Source organism: Octodon degus, unplaced genomic scaffold (genome assembly GCF_000260255.1).
Source record: "Octodon degus isolate 3935 unplaced genomic scaffold, OctDeg1.0 scaffold00008, whole genome shotgun sequence".
NCBI lineage: Eukaryota > Metazoa > Chordata > Mammalia > Rodentia > Octodontidae > Octodon > Octodon degus.
The window spans coordinates 13,592,358-13,617,065 of NW_004524584.1; the positions used below are offsets into that span (position 1 = coordinate 13,592,358).

Below are 24,708 nucleotides of genomic sequence, written 5' to 3' on the forward strand. Positions count from 1 at the left end.
AAAAAAAAAAAAAAGATAGCTTTATCATCCAAATGGAAGTTCACAAGTGTCTTCCAGTACTTGGTCGGGTGGGTCTGGCCAAAGGCTGTCACAAAGTATAATGGCCCATTGCTTGTGCTAATGTTATTTCTCAACTCCAAAACTTAAATAGGAAAGATAGTCTTTTTGACTAAAATGATTAGCACCACAGAATTCAGGAAAAGTTCGAAGTTGAGAGATAAGGGCACCTGCTGTAGAATCCTAACACAGCAGTGTATGTAGTTTTATTGGTCTTGTCTAAACTTTTCCACAGTATGCAGGCATTAGCAGAAAGGGAGATGAGGCACTCCGGTGATTTTAGTGTGATCTTTCCCAACCCCAAAATTGTTGTTTCTGTCAAATGTAAATTTGGTAAATTGTCTGTGTGTTATTTAATCACTTATTTGTTGCAGTTCATGATTAAACATAGAATTGGATTTGTTATACATTGAAATGCTTCTGTCTTTATTCTTTCCAGTTTTTGCAAATAGATTTCATGGCTTTTATTATAATTGCTTTATTTGCATTATAAAACCCTAAATTTTCAAAAGTGCTTTTAAAACTACATATCACCTATTGTAAAAAATAGGTTTAGATTAAAAAAATAAAATTCCTTAATTTTCATAATTCTTTAATAAAAATTCTTCCACAATTTTATCATCCAGAAGTAACTTAGTGTTACCATTTTCTTAAATCCATCCTTCCAGAGATATACACATGAGTAAATAGATGAACTTTTTAAATAGGATCATACTATTTTTTAAATTTTTAGTAGTTTTCATAGTAAGGAGAAAAATCATGCTGTTTTAGGTAGAATGTGAATAGAAATATGTTGTGGGTTTTTTTTTAAATCGTGCAGTCATGATGTTATAGAGAGTGTAGGTCTTACATATTTACATAAAGAAATTGGTTTTCTTTGTGCTAGAGCAATATTCTACCTTAAATAATATGGCCTCCCGGCAACCAAAAATAACCTTATTTTAAGATGCAGTAGTTATAGCTGATCTTATTATTATGAGACAGTTTTATTCTTAACCTAATTCTGAACTCTTAAGTACTTCTTTTAGAATTTGAATTGTTACTATTGTGTTCATTTTCTCTTGCAAACCTGAAAATAGATGATTAATTAGTAAGAATTTTAGATATTTGTATAGCTTCTTGCTAGATGATTTCTGGGAGTTCAAGAGACTTATCCAAATCTCTGTAAATTAACCTATTGTTCTTATGAATGAAGAAGAGTGTGCTTTTGTTCACCAAGTTTTGGCAAGCAGAGGGTACCACATTGTGTTAAAGACTGAATTAGAAGAAAAGATGCTATGATTATGACCCCAGAAAGAAAGCATTATCTTTATGCAGGAATAAATTAAAGCCATGCTCTTTCTTGGAAGACTCTTTCCGTCAGTCTTTTGAAAAAAAAAAAAAAATTGCACATTTTAGGTGTAGGTAAAAGATTTTAAAAAGAGGCAGTCTCGGCAGGAAGGATAGCGCACACCTGTAATCCCAGCACGTGAGAGGCTGAGACAGGGGTATTGCTGCAAGTTTGAGGACAACTTGGGCTCTGTAGTGAACAAGACTCTGTCTCAAAAAAACCAAAAGTAAATGAAAGAGACCTCATATTTTGGCTGCAGAAATAATTTCATTATAGTAGTACTAAGTTTCCTCCATTTGAGAATTAATTATGTATGTGGATGGCTTTGTTCTTATGAAAAGCATATTGATGTGTTAAAAGCGAGTGATAGCTGTAACTTAAAAGAAATGGCAGACTGGGCGTGGTGGCGCACACCTATAATTCCAGCACTTGGAAGGCTGAAAGCAGGAGAATCACTACGAGTCCAATCTACGTAGTGAGACCCTGTAAACCCTTTATGAACCAAATACATAAAGAAGAAATGACATGCATTTTAATATACACTCAGATAAATGAGGCAGAATGGTAACAGCTGGAAGATGGTGAAGGGTGTAGGAATCATTTCTTATAAGTTTGAAATTACTATATCTAGGAAATTATCTGTAAGGAAAGATTCAATACTTATGATTTATTGGCCAAAAAAAGTGAAAGCCAGGATCTTCATGGACTGGTGAATCTAGTTTTCATTTATTTCAGTTGGGCCATTCCAAAATCACCCAGTGTAGCTGTCTCTGCTTTGCTGCATTGGGAAATATGGGTGACTGGTATCAGTGCTCATAGCTCCTAACCCTGGGGAGTTGAGGGGTACTACAGTGCAAGGGTTTGGTCCTGAAAGGGCCCACTTCAGTTAAGGGATGAGTGAGCACATTGTAGTTCTGACATTCCAGGTACAAACAGGGCCTCTGGGCTGTTGAGTGAAGAGCTATGTTCATCTCTGGGTAGATGCCCCACACAGGTCCAGATAGGACACCAGGCAGTTTGACAAAGAGCTTAATTACATTGTTGCTGTCTGTTTCTGTATTTTCCTATAATTTTTCTTTTCAGTTTTTTTCTCAAAGAGCTGTCTAGGAAAACACACATGACAAAATTCTTGATTGCATTTTTTGGGGGCAGGGGGGAATTCCAACCTTCCTAAGGAATAAATTCCAACCTTTCTGAATTATAAGTTGGAAAATGATGGGGGTAATCTTGGGGGAAAAATCTGTTTTGTTGACAGTCTTCTAAGGAATGTGGAAGGTTGGCACCACCAGCCTGTGGGTAAGAGCAGGCTGAGCCGAGTGCTAGTGAGGGGTAGGAAACACTGTCCTCAGAGTAGCCTCTCACAGTTGGAGGGCACAGTTGACTGGCAGCTGAGACTGTGACATGTGGTGTAAAGCAGGCCATCAGCATGGGTCATGGTGGGAGTCAGGTAACTAAATAGTTTTAGGGTTTAGGCTGAAGATTTTGAGATGAGGGCATTAGAGGGTTCTGGAATGTTAGAAGCTCCTGGAGTGTGTTTTTTTTTGCTGCTTTCTACTGAAAGGTGAAGTGCCTTTCAGCAGTATTTGCACTCAGCCATAAAGTTATTCAGCACTTAACTTCTTAGGCCAGAGTCCCCTGGAGGAGTTAAGTTACATGGGCAAGACAGTGATGGCAAACTCTTGTTAATGTAGACATTAAAGTTGCATAGCTTTCTAAACATGTGGTAACTTCTATGTTAGAAGTGTTGCATGCAGTATATTTGGTCTCTTAGAGATGTGGCAACCGAAAGTCCAAGGAGTTAGGTTACTTGCTTAGGATTGGACGAGAAGACTGATTGGCCCTAGAGCCCATGTTTTCCTTATTGGTAAGCTCCATTGGATACCTAGCTTGACTTGGTCTCGAAAGATGAGCATGTAGTCGCTTAAATGTCTGAGGTTCCTGAGAAGCAGACCCCACGACAAAGCTTTGAGGGAAGTGGTTTATTTGGAGGGTAAGGGACACCATAGAGGAATGGAAGTGAGACAGAAGGGGAAAGACTGTCCTTTGGGTGCTGCTGTCAAATCATATGCCATTGCCATCAGATGAACTTTTATCCTCCTGCAGAAACCAGGGCTCGCCTAAAACACTCCTGAGCTGTCTCATCCCAGGCTGAGGGCTCATCTGTCAGACACACTTCAGGCTTCTTCCTGCTCCTTGCAGCTCTCAGTGTGGACGGAACAGTCTCCAGTAGTGAGGGTCCCCCTCAGTCACGGCACTGACAGGTGGAGGCCAAGGCTGGCGCACTGGGAATGACGCCGTCATGGGGACAGGGTGCTAGTGGGACCTGCCCAGGCAGCAGTTCCAGCTGAAGACAGGAAAATGGCTTTGGGGCATGCACATGGGCTGTACAGGCCTGAGCCGGTGTCTCTAGCCACAAGGACGTTGGAATGCATGTGGGCTTGGTCCAGGCACTTTGCAGCCCTGTGTGCTGCTCAGCCAAGCACACTTGCACTGTGCTGCCTAAGAAGGGAAGATGGTAGAGATGTCTGGGGGCTTTGATGAAGTAGTAGAAAAGAAAGTTTCGGGGCCAAAGGACGGATTTTATTAAAAAGCTCTGAGCCAAACAGGTCACAGACTGAAAAGAGAAAATGTGTGTGCTAATGAGAAACAATTTACTTTTTATCATGTGTGATAATAAACCTAAGTGCAAAATAATCAGTCACCAAAATGAAGTTTACCAACCTACTAACTAAAAAGCACTTTGCTTTTGGTAGGAAATCACAAGTGTAGAATGAGGAGCTCTTTGATTTCCTTGTGGTGTTTCCTTATTCTCCTGCTTTATCTTTTGAAAAATGTATTTGTACTGATGTGTAGATCTCAAATATTTCTCTATTATATATTTGCTGAATCTTTTCAACTTTTTCTTTCAGAAGACTTTACTCTAATTCTATCCATCTATAGCTTAACATACTGTTAGATGCTAGTTGAATGTTCCTGTTGTAAAATAGATTGCATATATTGGGAGCCGTGTCTTTCACGGTTGGACTTGGAGGTTACAAACAAATAAAATAGAAACTATCTGTGTGGTAATGGATTAGAACCAGAGGCATTATTTTATACTCATGTTTAGCTTAACATAATATATTTGGTTTTATGAGTAAGGTAATATTCATAAGTGCTTCCTTTCTCTGAGCTATGAGGGACAAGAAGTAAGGAACCTGCAGTGGCAGCAAGCACACTCAGGGTATGTGTCTTGGTTTCCATTGCTCAGCAGAAGGAACTGATGCTTCTTAGAGAAATACCTGATTCTGGGGCTGGCACTACAATATAAAAGATGAGCCTGGAGCAATTTATAATGCCAGGAAGCAAGGAAATGCGGTAGGGGAGACAAGGGGGGGGGGAAGAAAAGGAAAAACAGCACTACAGTTGATGTATGTGAAAGAGACAGAAGAACCAACTGAAAAACTTCCCAATGGCCAAAGCTAGAACAATTTAACCAATAACAAAAATAATGTCAGGTAAGCCTAACGTATAAAATAAATATGTATGAGTTCACTTCCTACTGATAAAAAAAAAAAATGGGAGTAAATAAGCAAATCTCCTATGCAAAAAATTTCATGTTATTTGTGGGTTTTCTCCACCCAAGAACACATAGTATACCCTGCCCCCCACTCATGCGACCTCCTAAAGAAGGAGGAGGGAAGAGTAACTTTGCTGTGGAGAAACCAACTACCTACTGCCTCAGCCATGTTTACCACATGTGTGTTTTATTATCACTGAAGTTCATGTTGGCCTTGTTTGGGTTTTAAAAATATTATTGGTGTTATGAAGAACTTCCATTGTGTAATCTCATGCATGTCTTTATAGTAGCTTTTGATTTTATAATTTTATAATGAATTATTGATTCTTCAGTATTCCAAATCAATCCTAGGTAGCAGATGTTGTTTCCCTAGATCATGAAGTGGTATGATATAACTGTCCTCTGTAAACTTATTTAAGCCCTATATCAAGAAAGGTTTAAAGCTTCATACTTGATTATTACTTGAGTATCTGTAGTATTGACAGAAATTGACAGTTGTATCCAGATGCTGCACTTACCAGCAGCTGCCTTCCATGTCACAACATGCAATGTCTAATCACCACTCAGGTTTTGGCCTAGTGAGCATTTTGGTTGGTGTGAAGTGATAGTACATACAAAGGTTGAGTTGTTTTGAATCCTAGATTCAGAGGAGGAGACTCAGGCGTTAACATCACTAACATTCTATTTGTAAGATGTGTGTAGCTAGAGCCGGATCTTATCTTTTGGTGTAAGATAAGATCTGGCCGATTTGTCCTTTGGTAAGGGAATTCATAGACTCACTTGACAGATATTTTCCAAGTTCTCTGTGGTCAGTGCTCTGTGGTACTTGATTGGGATACAACTTCCTGCCACCCCTCAATGTCTCTCACACCTCCATGCCTTTGTAGGTGCTAGCCATGCCCGGACCACGTCATCCTTAAAGGCCCAGGTCAGATACCTGCCCTGCTGTCTTCAATCAAGCTCTCCTGACCTTTCAGCTGCTTGGGATCCTCTCTTCTCTAGGACCTTATGCTCACAATACAGCCCAACTTTAGGACTTAGCCCATCCTGAAGCAGTTACTTGCTTAAAATAATGTTTCTTCCCCTCTTCTTCTTGACAAGGAGTCATTATCAACTTGCAGACACAGAGTTGTTTGGTTTCTTAGTGTCATGGTAGCCCCTGGGTGAGCGCAAAGTTTGCTGGTTGTAGATATAGGCATCCTGCCCTTAAGTTGCTCACAGTCTCACAGAGGAAAAAAGAAAAGAATTGTACAGTTACAGGTTTTTAGATAAGGGCTGCTGTGAGAATAGCTAATCCCACTTGAGGAGAGTCAAGGTGGTGAGTCCTTCTCAGAGGAGGCTGCATTCCCAGAGGAATGGTTACAAAGCAGAGCGTGGAGATGAGGCACCCAGAACCCAGCTGTCTTCAGCAGGCCAAGAGAGCTGCCGGCTGTGGGCCACACTGGTGAGGGGTACAGGGTACAGTGAAGAGCAGGCGCTACAGTCAGACCCCTCGCTGGAAGCCCAGCCCCACGCTTACCAGTTGGGTAAGGCTGGATTTTAAAGTGAATTCCTCTTTAATTTTTCACACATTTTATAAATTTTGTAGGAATTCTTGTCCTGTGTGTTCTTTGTGTATTTAGATTGATTCGTAAAGCTTATGCAGAATTTTGATGAGTTCAGAATTCATTTTTAGAAAAAAAAAAAAAAAGAAAAAAGAGTAGCTAAGCATGTACTTTTCAGAATGTTTGGAGAGAAATCTAAGTATAAGAATTTGAAGGAACTAACAGCTCTAAATGGTAGACACACAATTTTAGGTCTGTACTCCCTGATTTCTAAATGTGAGTAAACAGTTAGATATTTCTCTAGCTTAATTTTTTTAAATGAAAAATAAGAATCTCTTTGGCCTTATCATGATGAATAAAACTGGGAAGTATAAAAATGATGTGTCATTTATAATACCATTTTCTTGAAATTTTGTATTTTAGTTGATCAAGATTCTTTTTAGGGGATGGGGGGTGACAAGACCTTGCTAGGTTGCCTAGGTTGGGCTCAGACTTGCAGTGCTCTGACCTCCACCAGAGTTCTGAGATTGCAGGCATACACCACTAAATCCAGCTAATACTTCATTTCTTAACAGTCAGTTAGAAGTTAATTAAATCAGAGTTTCCCCCTCTTGCTTCTCATTTCATACTATTCAGCTTTGTTTTTAAATCAGAGGAACAGTTGTTAGAAGGTCTCATTGGAAATCCTTAGAACCTGAGAAAAAAGCAAGTTAAGATAGAATGCAAAGATTTTTTTAAAGAGGCACAAGGAGGTTATTAGAGATTTTAGGATGCACTCAAGATTGGAGTGCAGATGCACAGAAACGAGCTACAGTTTGAAACTGGGACTCTTTTTATGTGTTTTATGCAGTAGAAATTTGTAGAATTTAATAATCTTAGTCTATTCTAGGATAGTGTCTGGGGAGTAGTAGCCTACCCACAGTAAGATAATGGTCCCTTCACAGGGAAAATCCTAATTTACAAATGAAAACCATAAGGAATGGCTGAGCCCATTCACAGCTTAAAGGGAACTTCCCAGGCTTATTGTATTTTGGGAGAAGAGAAAAAAAATAACAATGATGATAATAATAATAATAAGGCCAGGGGGATAGCTCAGCAGTATATGGACCTGCCGGACTGGCACAAGGTCCTGAGTTTGATCCCTGGTACCAAAAAAATGATAATAACAATAATAAAGATAAACTGAGCTTGAGTCCTGAAACTGCAATTTTCACTTTTTTAAAATATGGTTTTCTTTATCTCCTTTCTGCTTAATTTTTATTTCTCCTGCCCATTCCCCCACCCACTTCTCAGTTTGAGTCTTGTTCTCTTAAGAGGTGCAGCAGGCCTGATGGTCCGTGTAACTGCTTCAGGCTGAGGACTGGCACTGATTTTGCCTAGCCAGGGACCAAGAGTCTTATTTGGAAGGAGACGAAGGAAAGTGGGTTTTATATCTGATGGAGAGTCATTGTTTGATAGTCTAGAAAAGAGGACAGAGACATTAGCCAGTCACGGGCCCTGAAGCTTCATTTTATAACCTGTTAAACAAGCCAGCGCCAGAAATTAACCAACTATTGATGAATAATAACTTCAGAAAATGGTAGAAGTCAATAGCATTTAGCTTAAGTCTTTTATCTTTTAATATTAACCTAAATACTGAAATGTTTGCTTAGACATACCAGGTAGAGTTGAAGAGCACAAAGACTCTTCCCTGTTTTGTCAATAAGAAATGTAATGTTCTACTGTAATTATAGTAAACAAAAAGCTAAATGTTTATCTGAGAAGTACTTGAAAGATACATAAATGATATATAACAGTATTATGGTTTGTGTCTAGTTGCCCCCCAAGCTCATGAGGTGGGGACTTCTAGAGTTTGAGATTAACTCATGATCCACTGGGATTATGAGTTGTAGTACTGCTGGGATTATGGGTGTGAGTGCTACACCCAGTCTGGGGGCGGATAGCCTAAACATAACATAAGACAGAGAGACAGACGTCCTCTCTCTGTTGCCATGTTGCTACTACTCCTCCCTTGGCTCCTTTTGCTCTTTGCTGCCGCCATGAACTGATGCTCTCCACCCTGTGCCACTCGCTTCCTGGGCACCAGTCACATATGAACTGAAACTTCCAGTAACTGTGAGCTAAACAAACCTTTTCTTCCTTTATTTTGGGAGGCAGGTATTTGTCCCAGCAACGTGAGAGAAGAGTAACTGACACAAACAGGAATATACTAAGGGGCTGAAGGACATGTTTTTGGAATAGCTACTGAAACCAACAACTTGATGGCTAGAGGTGCAGCTGAAGGCTGGCAGCAGGCACTGGTGCAGCGTTTGGAGCCCCCTTTTATATGTAGCCTAGCTTTTAACTTCATGTTATTGTATTAGTATTACCATGGGCCTTTCTTAGCACATACCCCTCTTCTCTCACGGTGATCCATTGTATCCTGGGGAGGAACAGCAGCAAGAGTGAGGAAAAGATAGACAAGAGCTGGGTCAGGAAGTGGCCTGTCTGCCTGGTGGTGAGAGGACCCCAAAACAACAGTAGTGGGGTTTATTTATAGCTTTGCAAAGTTATAAGACACAGTGCTGCCTAGCACCTAATAGATCACAATGTCCAGGCAGGATGTTTTTCTCAAGACTGAGGTAGCCTGACTGCTTTAGGCAATGAGAATTCATCCTGTCGTCCCAACAGGACACAATATGAACTGTCCCTAAAACCCTGAGAAAATTTTCTGAGTTCCCCAGCTCCCTGCCTCTCCCTGATAATTAGTATCAGAAGAAGTAAAATTTGAGTTTTCTGACATCTGAAAGCCTGAATGGGAGAGAAGGGTCAAGAAAAGGATAGGGACTTTCTTAGGAAGAGAGGAAGAAAAACAAAGAGAACCAATGGCTTCCTTCTCTGTTTGAGCCCCATAGACAAACAGGTTGTAAAAGTACTACCAGTTAACCACCTGAATGACCACTTGCATCTACACAGCTTAGGGATATTCCCAGCCACCCAAAAAGGGGAGCTATGCTTATGCCCTTTGGTTTTCAGAGGGAGGGAAGATGGCAAAAAGGGAAAAGGGGAGGGAGGGGGAAAAGGAGTGTGAGAGAGGGGAGAGAAGGGTGAGATAGCGAGAGCGAGAGAGAAACAGCAGTTTAGAGGCTCTGCTTTTTAACTAAAGTGTTTAGGACCCAAAAATGTGCCTGATTTAAGGAGCTTTTCTTTTGTGTTGCCTTGAAGGCTGGTATTTTCCACTGTGTCTCAGACTGGGTTCTACATGCCAGCTGTGTGTGAGAAACTTAGCTTGAAGCATTGGATAGGTCCATTTGGTGCTTTCATTTTCTAGGGACTTAGGAGTCTAACTGTTGGAAAGGAAAAACCTAAGGCCATAGAAGCTTATAGACAGGGAGAGAGACAAAGGGGAGGGGGAGATAAACTATACCTCAGAAGGCAAGAGGCTGAAGGAAGTGGTGAAAATGCCTTTGGCTGCACTTACCAACGTGGCCATCTCTGCATTCTCAGTGCCTCTTTGTACCTCCAGTCACTGGTGCTCCAAGAGAAACCAGGTCACCAGGCTGGGTCTGAGAGGCCCCTGCAGCTGAAATAAGGGACCTGACTCACACTTTTGTAGAATAATTTTGCAGATTCACTGATTTTAATCACAGCAAAAGAATTTTCAGAATGCATCAGTAAGAGGCAGAGAAAGAGTTCATTAGGTATAGGTTTTAAGACATACTTAAGAGTGGAGTACAGGTGCTCAAAGAAGTGAGACTCCTGGAATGCAAGCATTTTTAATTAGCTAGTAAGCTGAGAAGTCACTACCTATAGTAATTTATTTGCCTAGAGGAAGGGGTGAGGTCTAAAGTGTGATGCAGCTTATCTAAAAGGATGCTGTGAATTATAACATGGGCTGATTCTACATAGGTGTTTCCTCATCATAATATGAGTTGCATATGAATTTTGACTGCTCACATTTTAGGCCATTATTGCTTCTTCTGCATTAAGAAAGGAGAATTAAGAATGTAACGGAGTTGTTCAAGTTAGACCCAGAGTGACTTGCATGCTCTGGCTCCCCTGTGCTGTGCTGGCTCCACCTCTTGGCCCGGCAAGCATGGTGACTGTGAGGCAGTGCGCTGCAGCGCTCCATGAAGTGTCTCCCTGCGTGATTGTCCCGCCTGGTCAGAAGGATGTGCAGTGTTAATTTGTGCATCTTTGCTGTTCTCTTTACTGCAGCACAAGTACAGTCTGGGACATGGTTACATATTAAATTGCTAAACCGGCTTATGTTTATTCATTTTACCATGTAAATGGTGCACCCTGTTCTTACATCTCAGAGGTAATCAAGTGTTGAAGGTTAGCATAGCAGGTTTTAGTTGCAGAGAGCTTTTTTTACGATGATTCTGCAGAAGCCAAATTTAGAAACCATTAAGATTTCATTGATGTGTGGTTTTACTGGGCTTCTCTTGCCCGAAGAGACATTTTATTAGAGCCACTCCACTCCGTTATTGGGGTAAGGGTAATAGTGCACATAAAAAGTTAGAAGTACATGCAGGTCTCTAAAAGTTTGGGATAAATATAGTTTGGGAGGGATAATTCTTACATGCTTTTAGTAAGTGAATGACAGGAGGCAGAGACCACTGGACAGGTTTTGCAAAGATAGGAGCCTCCGATTTAATACCTGGGGGCAGGGAGACAGAGTGTGCAAAAACTGACCTTAGAGAACAAGGGGCAGCAGGTTTCTTTTTAAGGTTTGGGAGAAGGCAAGGGACAGTAGGTGAGAAGGTCTCAGCAAACATCAGTGGTCAAAGTCCTTGGGGTGTCTGATATAAATGTTTGGGTGTTTTCAAATGTGTTGGTGCTTGGGAGATTCCATGTTCCACCTTATCTCTTTTTACAGCATCCCGTGTTTGTCAAGAGCAGCTGCACCAGTGCTGAACTGAGTTTTTTCTGAGAACAGTGGCACTGCTGACAAATAGGTTGGTTCCTGGGAAAGTCATGGCCCAGATCTAACCTGACACTTTCAGTCATTTAGTCCAGTTGTTCATTTCATGTGCAGACTGAGTCCTAAGGAGGTTGTCTAAAGCTGGGAATCAAACTCAAGGCTTTGTGCTTGCTTGCTAGACAAGTGCTGTACCACTGAGCTATATCCCCAGTCCCATCGGTACAGATGATTTTCAGATTTGGAATCTTTTCTTTTACTAATGACTGCTAAATATCTTTTAGCTAAAAATACTGTGGTTCTGCAGTTTAAGATTCTGTTATGGTTTGTGTCTAGAGGTTCCCCCAAAGCCTCTTGCAGTCATGGGGCTGAGCTTTCAGAGGTGGCTGAATCTCAAGTGTGTACTCCTGGTATGAAGGGTGTGTGATCAGTTCATTGGTTGGTTTGGCAGTGTTCTGATCCCAGAATCCTAGAGAGTATGAAAGGGCAGAAAGACACTGTTAAGATTCAGTTGTTGCTTTTGCTGTCTTCTGCCTGCCATGAGCTGTTCTCTGCAAAACCACCTGGCCCTGGGGACAGCCAAGCACAGACTGAAACCTCTACAAACTGTGAACTAAATAAACCTATCCTGCTTTATCTTTGGGCATCTGGTATTATGTCTCAGCAATGATAAAAGTAACTAAGACATGTTCAAAAGAAGGCTTGCCTAGATATGGTTAAAAGGTTTAATTTACCTATTTGCACGTGAAAGAGGCAAGGATGCAGGAACTGTGTGGGTTGGGGAATTCAGAAAAAAGGAACAGATTTGGCTATTGTAGATCTTTCTCAGAGTACATTTAGGACTAGATGTAAAAAAAAAAAAAAAAAAAAAAAACCACATTAGATCATTAATTCTGTTAGGATGCCCAGATCTGGAAATAGTTCTTGTTGTAGAGCTCATGGTATAATTTAGTACACATGTTTTTGGCAAGAAATAAAGGGATGATAATCCCTTTTTTCTTATCACAGATTCAATAGTCTTTTAAAAAATACTCAAGAGTAGTTTTCTTTTAAGCACCCACAAGCCTAATTTTTTAAAAAATGACAGCAGTCATGAACAGTTTTTAAAATGCCAAAAGCAAATTGAAATCACTTCTGCCCTGTGAGTTAGCATGTATCCTTTTCCCCGCCCTCCCTTCATTTTGGTTTGAATTCTAAGATAGTCTCACTATGTAACCTGTGCTGCAGGAAGGAACCATTGTGAAAATGAGGAAAAGATAAGCAAGCAACAGTAGCTGGATCAGGTGGAGGTCTTCTCTCCTGTTAGGAGAAGAACATCGTGGAGCATTTGTTTATGCCCTCCAGAAGTTGATGTCAGTTTCAACCTCTCTACCCAGCAATCAGTTAACAAACTGCAAGGGCTTGTTTACATGCTTCAAGGAGCTCCTATGTTCTTGGTTTCATCCTACATACCTACTTTCCAGTTTTAGCTGTTCCCAACAGTAACCCAAGCTGGCCTTGAATTCATGTCAGTCTTGCCTCAGCTTCTCCAGTGCTGTGGTTACAGGCATATTCAATGATGTCCAGCTCTGAGGCTAGCATACAGCGTAGTGCTTGAGAGGAATGCTAAAGTGAATCAGATGCTGCCTGCCTGTCACAGTCCATAAGGACAGGAATTGCCCTAAATACCATGTTTCGCCTTTACTCGGTACTTGGATTTATTTGCCCTTCAGAAATACCTGTACATGGCACACAGTTACTCATTGCATTATTCTTTATGATAATCAAGACTGGAAAGTACTCAGTTCTTCAATAGTGGATGCTGATTGACAGAGCTAGTACCATGCTGAAATACCATGTGATTGTTAGAAAGGAAGATCTCTAGGTGCTAATAAAATTTACAGGATATGTTCATAATCAAAAGCACCAACATTCAGAACAGAATTATATAGCATCTATTTCTTTCCTGATAACAGAAAATATTGTATGCTTATATTTTTGTTTTGTTTTGCAGAAAACAAACTAACGGAAAATAAAAAACTAGTAAAAGTAGTTACATTTTGGAGATAAAGGGAACAAGATGGATAGGAGCAAAAGAAGAAATGATTGGGCTGGGGATATAGCTCAGTGGCTGGTGCCTGCCTGGCAAAAAAAGAAATGAAACTTTTCAGTATGTATCTTCATGTCATTTTGATTTTGAACCATGTAAAGTACCTTAATCTATTTTTTAAAAAAGTACAGGTACTCAAAATTCTAGAAGGTCAGGGAGATAGTTCAGTGGAGTAAGTGCTTGTCTGGCAAGTGCAAGGTCCTGATTTCGATCCCTGGTACCACCAAAAAAGAAAAAAAAAGTTCTAGAAATCTCTGTCTCATCAATGTTGTCATAAACTGGTTAATAGAGTTTGGTAGTACAAACAATAAAGTGATACAGATACACTAAAGGGGACCGGGGAGATGGCTCAGTAGCACAAGGGCCTCAGTTCAATCCCCAGTTCCGCAAAAAAAAAGATACACTCAAGGGATTTTGTAACTTTTGGAGTGTTGGAATAATTAGAAAAATTTCTAAGTAAGTGTTTATAGTTTTGGTCAAACTAAGAGAAACAGTATCTAAAGAAAACATCAAAATAAATGAACAGTAAACTGAGTGGTGAGTATCTAATAATTCAACGATAGGGTATTTTTTAAGATCTTCATAACTGCTATTAGAAGATTTAACACTACATCTAGATTTTTAACTTAAAAATGTGAACTGGGTATGGTGGTGCACACCTATAATCCCAGCACTTGCAATCCTCCTCCTGAGGTAGCTTTGAGGCCAGCCTAGGCTACATAGTGAGTTTGAGACCAGCCTACTACATAGCAAGACCCTGTGCCCATACCAAAAAAAAAAGACATTTAGTGAACTCAATGTTGCTACAAAATGTTTTTCTACTAATACATATTACTACTTTATTTTTATGATAGTCTTATTCTATTTTTATGATAGTGTTTATGAACTTCCAAATGAATGCCCCTGTAAGTAAATTGTTCACTTGTTTCAGGTCATAAATTTTGTTTGTTCAAATTTTCTAGAAAAAAATATAAGAACATGGATTAGTTGCTTAGTATCTTTTGCATTCTCAGAGAGCTTAAATAGGGTGGTACATGAGGTAGACATCTTTGTGTGAGTGGCACATTTATTTTGGGGATGTGTCTTCATCTAAGACACTCTTACCAGTGAGTACCTGAACTTCATACATTCACACAAGATCCATGTTCCAACAGTCAGTTCTTATATTGTGGGAGTTCAGTGCAGCCTCTAGAAAGATGTCTGGCAGTGTTTGAAATAAATTCTCACTTAGCTTCCATTTTCTTATTTAAAGAAAAAAAAAAGGAGTTGTAGTTCTTTTTAAATGTTTTTCCATGCTAACCTCCTTAGATGTCTCTAAAAACCAAATGAGATAGCCATAGATTGTGACCGCTTTGTAAAGCAACATAAGCTTAGTTATTTTTGCATGAACTCATCTCTTACTAAGGCTTTCATATGTATTACTTGATTGTAAGTTCTTTCTTTTTATTCTTTTTTATTTTTTGCTTGTTTTGTTTTTAATACTGCATATATTTAACCACATTCAAATTGATGTCACACTTAAGGTAAGAGATGGGAGAAAAGGAATAAATATTAGAAAATAGAAAAATTCCACTTATGAGTAATCTTTAATCCACAGGATTTTTATAGCAGATGTTTGCATTTTTTCCACCCCACATTACTCTTTGTACCTGCCATGCTGGATAAATAAGTCTGATGAATTTGTACGTTGGTGTCGTAGAAACCATGGAAACAAAAGATTTAAATGGTGTACAAAGTAATCAGGTTTCTCAGCACAAATTGAAATATAGTGCTGAAATTGACATAGTTGAAACAGTACCTAAGTAATTATTTAGGTAACTCAGACTCAAGCCTGTTTTATGAAAATGGAATTGGCATTTGTTGAACACATACTATGTGCCAAGCTCTTTAGAAAGACCAGCTAAGAGCAGACACATGTAAATAAAGTCTGGATGATACGAAAAATTAAGTATGAGTGACTCAGCTAATTCTACTAGACGTTGGGAACTTGTAGAATCCAAGGTTGATTATTTTTTACCAGTAAGACTTCCTAATGTGTAATCTGCGTAATAATGTCCAGATCACTGATCAAGTCAGTGCATGATTTGACTTCCTCTCCTTAAAGAAGCTGCAACTTTTCATATGCCAGACCTTAGGTTCATCCAGCTTCTTAAGAGTGTGGTCTTCTAGAATGGTCTGAAGCCAAAAGGGGAGAAACTCAAATTCACTCGGAAAAAATTCCTTGCCAGACACTTAAAAGTTATAGTTATATAGCTTGTGCATACTCTGACCACAAATCTACAGGAGTGTGTAATTAATTTTCTCCTGTGAAGGATTTTTAAAGATGTCTTGAAGGTATATTGAGGGAATTTTGATCTCTAATGCATACTAAAATGATTAAGACCTCAAAAATATTATTTTTTTTACCCACAAGGAATAGATCTGAGTGATAATTCTAGTGATACTGACATTTATAACTCAGCGCCTTTTGTGGGGGGGGAGAGGGGCATTGGGGTTGGAACTCAGGACCTTGCACTTGCCAGCCAAGTGCTTAAATTTCAGGACTGTGGCTTTGGAGTAGAATGGAATCACATACATTACTTTAAGAAGGAAGCAGCCGTTCTGTCTGGTATTTCAGTGTCTTAGCATCAACCTTACTTAGTAATTCAGAGGTGACTAGAACTGGAATAACAGATACAGCAGAAACTCCTGCAGCTTGATTGTAGGTAAAGTCACATTTCTTAAGCTTTTGTGGTTTGGAGGTCACTCAGTAGAATGCCAGAGATGGAGCAGAAAGAGAGGAAGTAGGGGTTGGAGGCTGTGGGAGTGTCAGCAAGCTGGACAGTGGGATTGAAGTCAGGGAAGGAGAGGAGATTGCCTGCCCCTTACAGAGGTCCTTTTTTTAAACCTCTTCCACCATCTGTTTCCACTGAGGCAGCCTAACAGAACCTCTCAGGTTTATGCCATTAGTGTACACAAATATTTTCCTTTAACAAACCAGTGATTTGTGCTGGTGATTTGAAAGTCCCTAGGATGAGGTGAATTAGACAGACTCCAGTAGGTTAGTTGACAGGCTTGGCCATCCTGCTTACTTAGCTAGAATGGTAGGGATGCTTTGTAAGTTTCCTGTTTAAAAAAGTGTGTGTGTGTGTGTGTGTGTGTGTGTGTGTGTGTGTGTGTGTTAGGGAGGAGGGAAGTGGGGTCACTGGCAAGAGGCTAACTTGGCTTTTTTCTGTGTGATGCCTGCAGAATCCAGAGACAAATGATCACCCTCGTTCCCACTCCTCAGCCCACTGGCTCTCAGCACGCATGATACCAGCCCCAGGGGATTGAGAATGGTGTGGGGAGGATGGTGTAGTCCTATAATCCCAGCTACCCAGGGGCTGAGGCAGGAGGATTGCAAGTTCAAGGCCATCCTGAACAACTTAGTGGGCTTTGTCTCAAAATAAATTTTAAAAACAGTTGTGTATGTAGCTCAGTGGTAGGGGCCCTGGTCCAGTCCCCAATAGTGTTCAAATAAAAGAACTGCTTATAGGATTGAAGGAACAAGAAAACCATACTCCTTTTATGTACAAAGCCCAGATACATACATACGATACCTAAAAGGATAAACCATAAACATATTTGTGGTGTTAAACTTTCATGATCCAGCAGAAAAGTATAAAAACGAAGTACAAGAAGTAAAGCCATGGTGTTATGTTGAGCTGTAGGGGACTCAGGTCAACAATTTCTGACATTGCCAGTCAAGCAGAAGACCCTATACTATTATGGACTACTGGACTCTTTTAGAATATTTTGCTGAGTTTACACACCTATAATATTCAAATGACAGAACTAAACAAGAAAGTAGATATAGATGAATGTCCATTTTGTATCTGTGTAGTCAAAATGGTTAGGATATAGTTACATTCTTTTAATGAATAAAGGGATTTGTTCTAATAGTGTTTGTAAATAGGATATCGTGTCTGCATCTTGTACAGCAAATAACCACTAGGAAGAGAGTATGCAGTGTGTTAATTATTGAAACTGTCCTACCAATTTGATTTGAAACTGTCTCATTGCTATTTGTCTCTCAATAAAATTATGGGGAAAAAAAAACTTTAATGAGGAGAATTCATTAAAGGGCGGGGGGGGGGGGATGTAAAAAGACTCCTATGGGAAACAATAATGAAAAAAGGTTGCAAAATGCCAGGCAGTGAAGAATGGATGGCTTGGGGTCGAAAGGTTAGGTTAAAGCAACCTCTGTGTTCTAATGAACTGAAACAGTTGTCTCTGAAGTATGAGATACAAGAGCTGAGATCTTATGGGTAAGGAGGTTGAGAACCCCTTTGGCGTCAGTGCAGTCAGTAGCTGTGAATAGAATTCGCACTTAGTAAGTGTGGCCCTGTCTCTTGTGACAGTGACAAAGCTGGCGAAATCTGCTTAATGTCCTTCAAGGTCTTCTACTTTTCCTCCTCCTCCTCTCAATAAAAACTACCTGTAGACAATTGTGTAATGGGAAAGCCTACCTAAGCCAGCTTTAGGTAAAATAGATGATACATTAATGTGCTGACCATTCTTAGGAGCACTGGCCCCTGAGCAGGGCCCATCCCAGCGTCAGAATAGCAGGTGCGCAGGGACTACTAACTAGATCGGTGGTTCCCCACCTGAGGGCTGAAGGGATGCGCACAGCACACATGTACACAAAGGAGAATTGTCTCTGGACAAAACAGTTTCACAAATACTTGTACTATTTTAAAAACATACCTGTGCTGCTACACTGAATAAATACACAGTAAAAGTACTATTAAATGCATAATTGTTCTTTATCATTTTTTTTTCTCAGATACTAGAAGTACTACTACTTCCATGTGACCCTCATGTCCTCCAAAGTCTGGGAACTATTGTGCAAGTTCCATTAGAGGGGCAACACACTTGCACTGTGAGGGGTCTCCACACCTAAACCATGACACGTGAGAGTCACAGTCAGGGTGACCCTTGGCCCTGCTTATAGCTCCTTGAGAGTGCCAGGAGCTTAAGGGGAAGTCCTGAACTGTATTTAATGGCTCTATGTCCTTGTCTTATTCAGGCATCATACACAAACATGGTTACAAAGTACTTGTTAGAAACTTCCTGAGGAGTTTCTACCCGCAAATCCACAAATATTTCCAGTGCTGGGCCATAACATCTCTCTCTTGAGGGCCTGTACTCTGTTCTCTTTTAGAAGAGTGCATGGAATTCTGCCTCATAAACTTCCTTATGCCTTAAAAACAAAACAAAGTGATAGTGGCTGAGAATGGTTTGTTGGTACCTAAATCTTCATAATTTGAAACTTTTGCTATTATTAGAGTATCATTAAAATACGATTGGTATGAGCATCGCTACAGTCTGTTGTTTCTCATGTGAATGGGATTTGTTTTAGTCTTCTGTACTCCCCAGAGTAGGCGAGAGTTACTTCTGACTTGTCCCATACAGAGCTCGTGGCCTTCTGCGTGTTGAATGTCCAGGAGAAGTGCTTTTTAATACTGATGCATGCACATTCTTTCTAAAAGTAATTCTGTATTGATTTGGGAAAGAACAAGATGCTAAAATCCTTAACAGAGTTTGTTCTGTTTCTATTAAGGACATAAATGTAATTCTTTAAGCCAGATTACACTTATACCTAATTACCATTATAACCAGTGTTCAAATTAAGTAAATGTTCTTTTGATTACAAAGAGACTAAAAAGCTACTTAGGAACGTTTATGAATCTTACTAGTAGAATTCGTTTTGCAAAAATTTTTCCCCATGGTGCTATGGATTGAATGAGGCGCAGTTTGATCTTTGGTGGTTGATACAGGGAGGTAAAAAGTCTCATGAAGGTATTCCATTTGGATCTAGGTTTTATGATGAGGGATTTATTTGAGCTTTAGTAATTTTTTTTCATTATTGATAATATGTTTTTTATAGCTCTGTTGAAATCCAAATGTTATATAATAAACCAAGTGTTTAAAGAGCAGTCTGGTTGAGTTTCCATATATGATGGATGTAGCTTTGAAACCATCTTCATGCTCAAAACAGTGAACCCTCTTCTCCCCCCGTGACCTTGTGCCATTCGTCACCCTCTTTGCCCCACCCCAGGCCCAGTGCAGGTCATTGGCACTAGCCTTCTGGTTCATCCTGTCACAAAGGACTAGTTGGTACTTATGTAAGTGGATCCGTGCAGTGTTATCATCTGGCATTACTAACGTGCGTATCATTTTAGTTCCAGTTCAGACATCATAAGAGATCTTCTGGCAGAAGAGGAGGCCTGGGAAGCGTCACACAAGTGAGTTCTCATAATCAAAAAATAAACATGTATTTTGACCCAAAAAGCGATGATTCCATGCAGCTGATTCTTAAATAAATGTTTGTGCTTTCTGGTTTGAGAAAGTAATAATCCACGTGTAAGGTAAAGATTTCCAGTTTACTACTTATTTCTATACATTTCTGCTTTAAAAGAATGGAATCCTATTGTAATAATAGTTGCTTATTAAAAATTGTTTCTGTAAGACTAAATTATTGCTGTGGACAGTTTATCACTTGCCCTAATACATTGGCTCAAAGTCCCTAGGAAATTCTTTTTGTTTTTGTTTTTGTTTTTGGTGGAACCAGGGATTAAATTCAGACCCTTGCACGTGCCAGGATAGCGCTTATTCTACCTAGCCATCTCCCTGGCCTCTAGGAAACTTTAAGTCCCTCATTTTGTAAAGAAAATAGAAGCTATCATATCGGAATCCTTGTCTTCCTAATATAAAGCATGTAAATCTGCCTGTATTGCTATATATGTTGTCCTCATTCTCTCTGGTTATAACAAAGGGATGTGTCTCCTCCTGGGGCTAATGCTTTCTTCTTGTTGCTACCTCTTGTCTAGATTGCATCGGCTGTGTCTTTCTCATTTGATTTTCAGTGGGCAGTGAAAATCTCTGCCGTTACCAATGTAATTTAATAAATGATTTCTGTAGCTCAGAAGCCTGAGCTAAGCCTGTTCTTGATAATGATGACCTCTTAAAATTCATATTAGAACGCACTAGGGAAACAATTCCTACTACCTAATGACAATGGATAACTGTTAAAGCAGGAAGCACATAAGCTCTTACTCAGCCCAGATACTTGGGAACAAGTACCCAAACTCTGGAGCTGAGCTTCAGAAAGATCAGTTTACTGGGTGAAGGGCCACAGTTAGGTAGTAGCACTGCCAGGCTCACAATTCAGACTTCTGATTTCAGGTGATTATAAGGCAATATAGACCATGTTTTTACTGTGTACTTGTTTATGCTGTAATATAATTTCAGAGACAGGTTCAGGAAACACCTTCACAGGTTTATTTTGTAGCAAAATGTGGCAATATTTTGTGGTACCATAAGTGGTATATTTGTGGCCTTAGGGCATACTGTTTCAGTTCCAAAACATACATTCTCCTAATTTTGTAAAAGATTTAGAGCAGTGGTGGCAAATCAATGGTACACATGTTACTGTGTATTTCTTTTAAGGCAAAAGATGTTACTGTAAAGTTGTTTTTCCAAAACTAAACCCTCAGTATTCAGGTTTAATTGCAGCGTTGGCACTCTGTGATAAGTAAGTGGGGTTTGGGTTCAGTTTGGGTGCTCATCTCTAAGTTTCCCCATCACTGTTTTAGAGGTTTCATTAGCAGCATATTGCTCCATATAAAGGAATATTTCATAAGCAACAGAAAGATTTCCTATAGTCTACTCTTAAGCTCTTACATCTGTAAATGTGGGTTCACCTAACTGGTTTGAGTTACATTTTCTTCTTTATGAGATAGGCCAATATGGGCATAAGAGGACACAGAGGGGCCCAGGAAATTCATGTTTCTTATACATATAATTCCAAGGGACATGGCACTCGAGGCTGGCCAGGAGGTAGGAGACAGCAGCAAGGGAAAGTGTCAGATCAGGAACTTTCCTAGGGTTTCTGCAGGAAAATCAAGGGAGGACTGGGTGAATAGTTTAGGGCTAATTTGAATAATTTCAGCAAACTCCACACTAAAAAAGTAACCCATGGTACCAGTACCTGGCCCTGGGGTTATAATGGCAGAGGAATGTTGCCTCTTACCTTGGCAGGCTAAATGGAACGGTATGACACTGGACTACTATTCGTACATGCTTGGCCTCTGGCCTGATATTGGTATAGCTAGAGATTGCCTACGCTTTCCCTACCCACCTAAGGGTGGTCTGTGCAGCCAGCAAGATTTTATGCGGAGTTAAACATTGTAATATCATACACACACTACAAGCTATAAGATATATTTACATTGTGAAACTAGGAAGAGTGTCCTGTTATGTCATTTCATGTTTCATGCCCTGGTATCCCTGCATGGATTGAGAAGGACCTTGAGAAGTGTGTATATACATACAGCTGGTTTTTATTCTCAAAACACTTCCTCTTGGAATGCTTGTATTTTGAACCCAGCCACTGTGCTGTGGTAAGTCCAGCACAGACACAAAGAGAAGCCAGCTGCACAGGTACTGGGGACCTAGCCACAGCCTCTGACTGCACTTCCAGCCAATGTAGCAAGCACCCATTTGCTTGTCCTCTAAGTGAGCTATCTTGGAAGTGGATCCTCCAAACTAAGTTAAGCTGTCTCCTCTGTCCTGAGCTGTCCTGTCCTGAGCTCTCTGCAGGTCTCAAAAGCATTAGCAAATTAATGGTCATGTTCTTTGCCCCTAAAGTTTAACAGTAGTTTGGGCAACAAATTGAAACAGACATAAAGCAGAGATGGTTTCTTTTGGTTTTTAATTGCTGTCTAACAAACCGCTCTAAACCCTTGTAGCATAAACCACAGCCGTTCTTCAGTCTGAGTGAGGCTTTATGCCTCAGCTTACAGGCAGCAGGGGCTGTTACTGCACTGTCTGGACCTCTTCCTTTCTGTATAGTCTTAGTACCTGTCCTTCTCCATCCATCTTCTCCAGTGACCTCTTTAGGTGGCCTTTGCAGCAGGTAAGGATTTCCTGCATGGAGGAAGTGCAGGGTTCTTTTCTTACTTATCAATGTATTGCCTCTCAGCTCTAAATTCACCTTTTCTTTGCCTATTCACTGAAAATTAAACCAGGCTGTTTAAAGACTTCTCTACCAGCTCTCCTGCTGTTAATCTTTACCTATGAAAGGCACACTGAGGACATTTTTCAGGAGAAACAGGTTTTGCTTCTCGGTCCTTGAATGCTCACTGGCCAGACTCTTACAGCACTCACAGCATTTCTGGGGTGGCTCCTAGGTTAGCAGGGCCCTCAGCCACAGTGAGCATGCCAGCCAGCTCTGAGTGCTGTTGGAGCTCTAGTGCCTTTTTTCTTTTTTTCTGTATTCTGTAGAGTTCCTCTTATTCCTTTTTTTTTTTCTTTTCTGTACCAGGGACCGAACTCAGGACTTTGCACTTGCCAGGCAAGTGCTTAAGCCGCTGAACTATCTCCCCAGCAAGTTCCTCTTATTTCTTACCAGGCAAATCCTTGTTACTGAAAGCCCTGTTATAATAACCGTTTGTACTAAAACTGTTCTTTTCTAACTATTGTGACCCTGATTGGACCCAGATGACAGAATTCCTAAAAATACAAATATGAAGGCCCTTGGGGCTATTTTGGGAGGAGGGTACAAGGCATTAAACCCAGGCCGTTTGCACAGCTACATCCCCAGCCCTATTTTCATTTTTTAATTTTGAAACAGGGTCTCACTAAGTTGCCAGTCTGGGCTCAAAATTGTAATCCTCATTCCTCAACCTGTCACAGTAGTGCCATTGCCATGCCTGTCTGTCAACCCTTGTGAAGACTATCTAAAATGAATACCATGTCACTTCTGCCACGCACTGTTGAGTCACACAGTCAGTCCCAGATCCCAGGCAGGAATAGCGATTCCTTAGGGGCTGCCAGACTCAGCAGCACCTGTGCAGCCCCCAGCCAGTCCAAATGCGGGACCTTTCCAGGACTTCAGGAGTCTCCTTCCTGCCTCCTCCAGGTCAGAATCTACTAAGATATGTACTATTTTAAGCACCATAGGTTAATCTGGCCTGGGTTTAAACCTCATAAATGGAACCATGGTGTATACTCTTTGGTGCGCCACTGAATCTGTACCTTTTTCCATGGTTACGTCCGCTACTAACTTGCTACTCTTCATTGATGTAGCTGTGGAATGCTCCTGTTAGTGTGGTTTTTCTAGCCTTTTTAACAGGAAACTGTGAGGATCAGACCCAGCAATCTGTGACAAACCTTAAAGTGATTCTGCTACATGCTCAAGTTTGGCAGCCGTGGTCTGTAGCAGTGGTGGCGAACCTATAGCATGCATTCCACAGCAGGCTGTTTGTATCAGTGGAAGCTCCAAAAGGTTTGCCATCACTGGTGTATACTATTGCATTGTATGAATAAGTGACTGTCCACACTGTCACTCCTAGATACATATGTCGTTTATTTGGAGTTTGAGGTTATTGTGAATAAGACTTTGAAGAACATAATTGTAAATGTCCTCCATTGTGTGTTCATTCTGTTGCGTATGTTCCTAGAAATAATATTGCTAGATCAGGGGTATGTTGTACCTAGCTTAAATCATGATTGCTAAACATGTTTCCAAAGTAGTCATATTAATTTGAACTCTCATCACCAGTGGCACTTCCAGCTGTTCCTTGTCAACTCTCCGTGTTCTTAGTCTTTGATTTTAGTCAGTCTAGTAGTACATTGAATATATCTTCATATATATTTTGTAAACTTCTTATTTATATCATTTGTACCCTTTTGTCTTTATCTTTTCTCCTCTTTATTGTTTATAACAGCTCTTTGTTTTTGTTGAATGCATATAATTGTCTTTCATCTCATGGGAATTTCCTTTTACCCTTCTAATGGTATGTTTTGAAGAGACATTTGAACTATTATATCCAGTTTAGCACTTTTACTTTTTTTATATTTAGGCTTTTTTGTGTTGCATATGAAATTTTCTCTGCCTTGAGTTCCAAAACACATTTTGCGATCTTGACTTCTAGAATCCCTTTTGTATTGTGTTTCTCACCTTTGAATGTCGCATATGCACCCATTCACTTTGGTCCTTAAGGTGCTTTTCTTCTACACTTAGTAATTTTCTGTATACAGGTTATACCAATCCTTTGTTAGGTTTATTTCTGGATATGTAAAGTCTTTTTAAGTCTGAAAATATTTGTTACTTGTTTGCTTAGTTTCTAATTACTTGTTGATGGTATATTTAAACTAATTAAGTTTGTGCATTGACTTGTATTCAGGACTTTGATAAATTTA

General features: G+C 40.1%; 1 protein-coding gene across 3 annotated transcripts in view; it reads left to right on the top strand.

Annotated features, from left to right (window-relative positions):
- Positions 1-24,708, top strand: part of Rad18 (RAD18, E3 ubiquitin protein ligase) — a 153,883-nt gene that overhangs the window by 125,439 nt on the left and 3,736 nt on the right. For all 3 annotated transcript variants that reach the window (XM_004625052.2, XM_023705623.1, XM_023705616.1), the window contains one exon: positions 19,686-19,748. In XM_004625052.2, the coding sequence (XP_004625109.1) occupies positions 19,686-19,748 (63 nt within the window). The remainder of the gene's footprint in view (positions 1-19,685; positions 19,749-24,708) is intronic.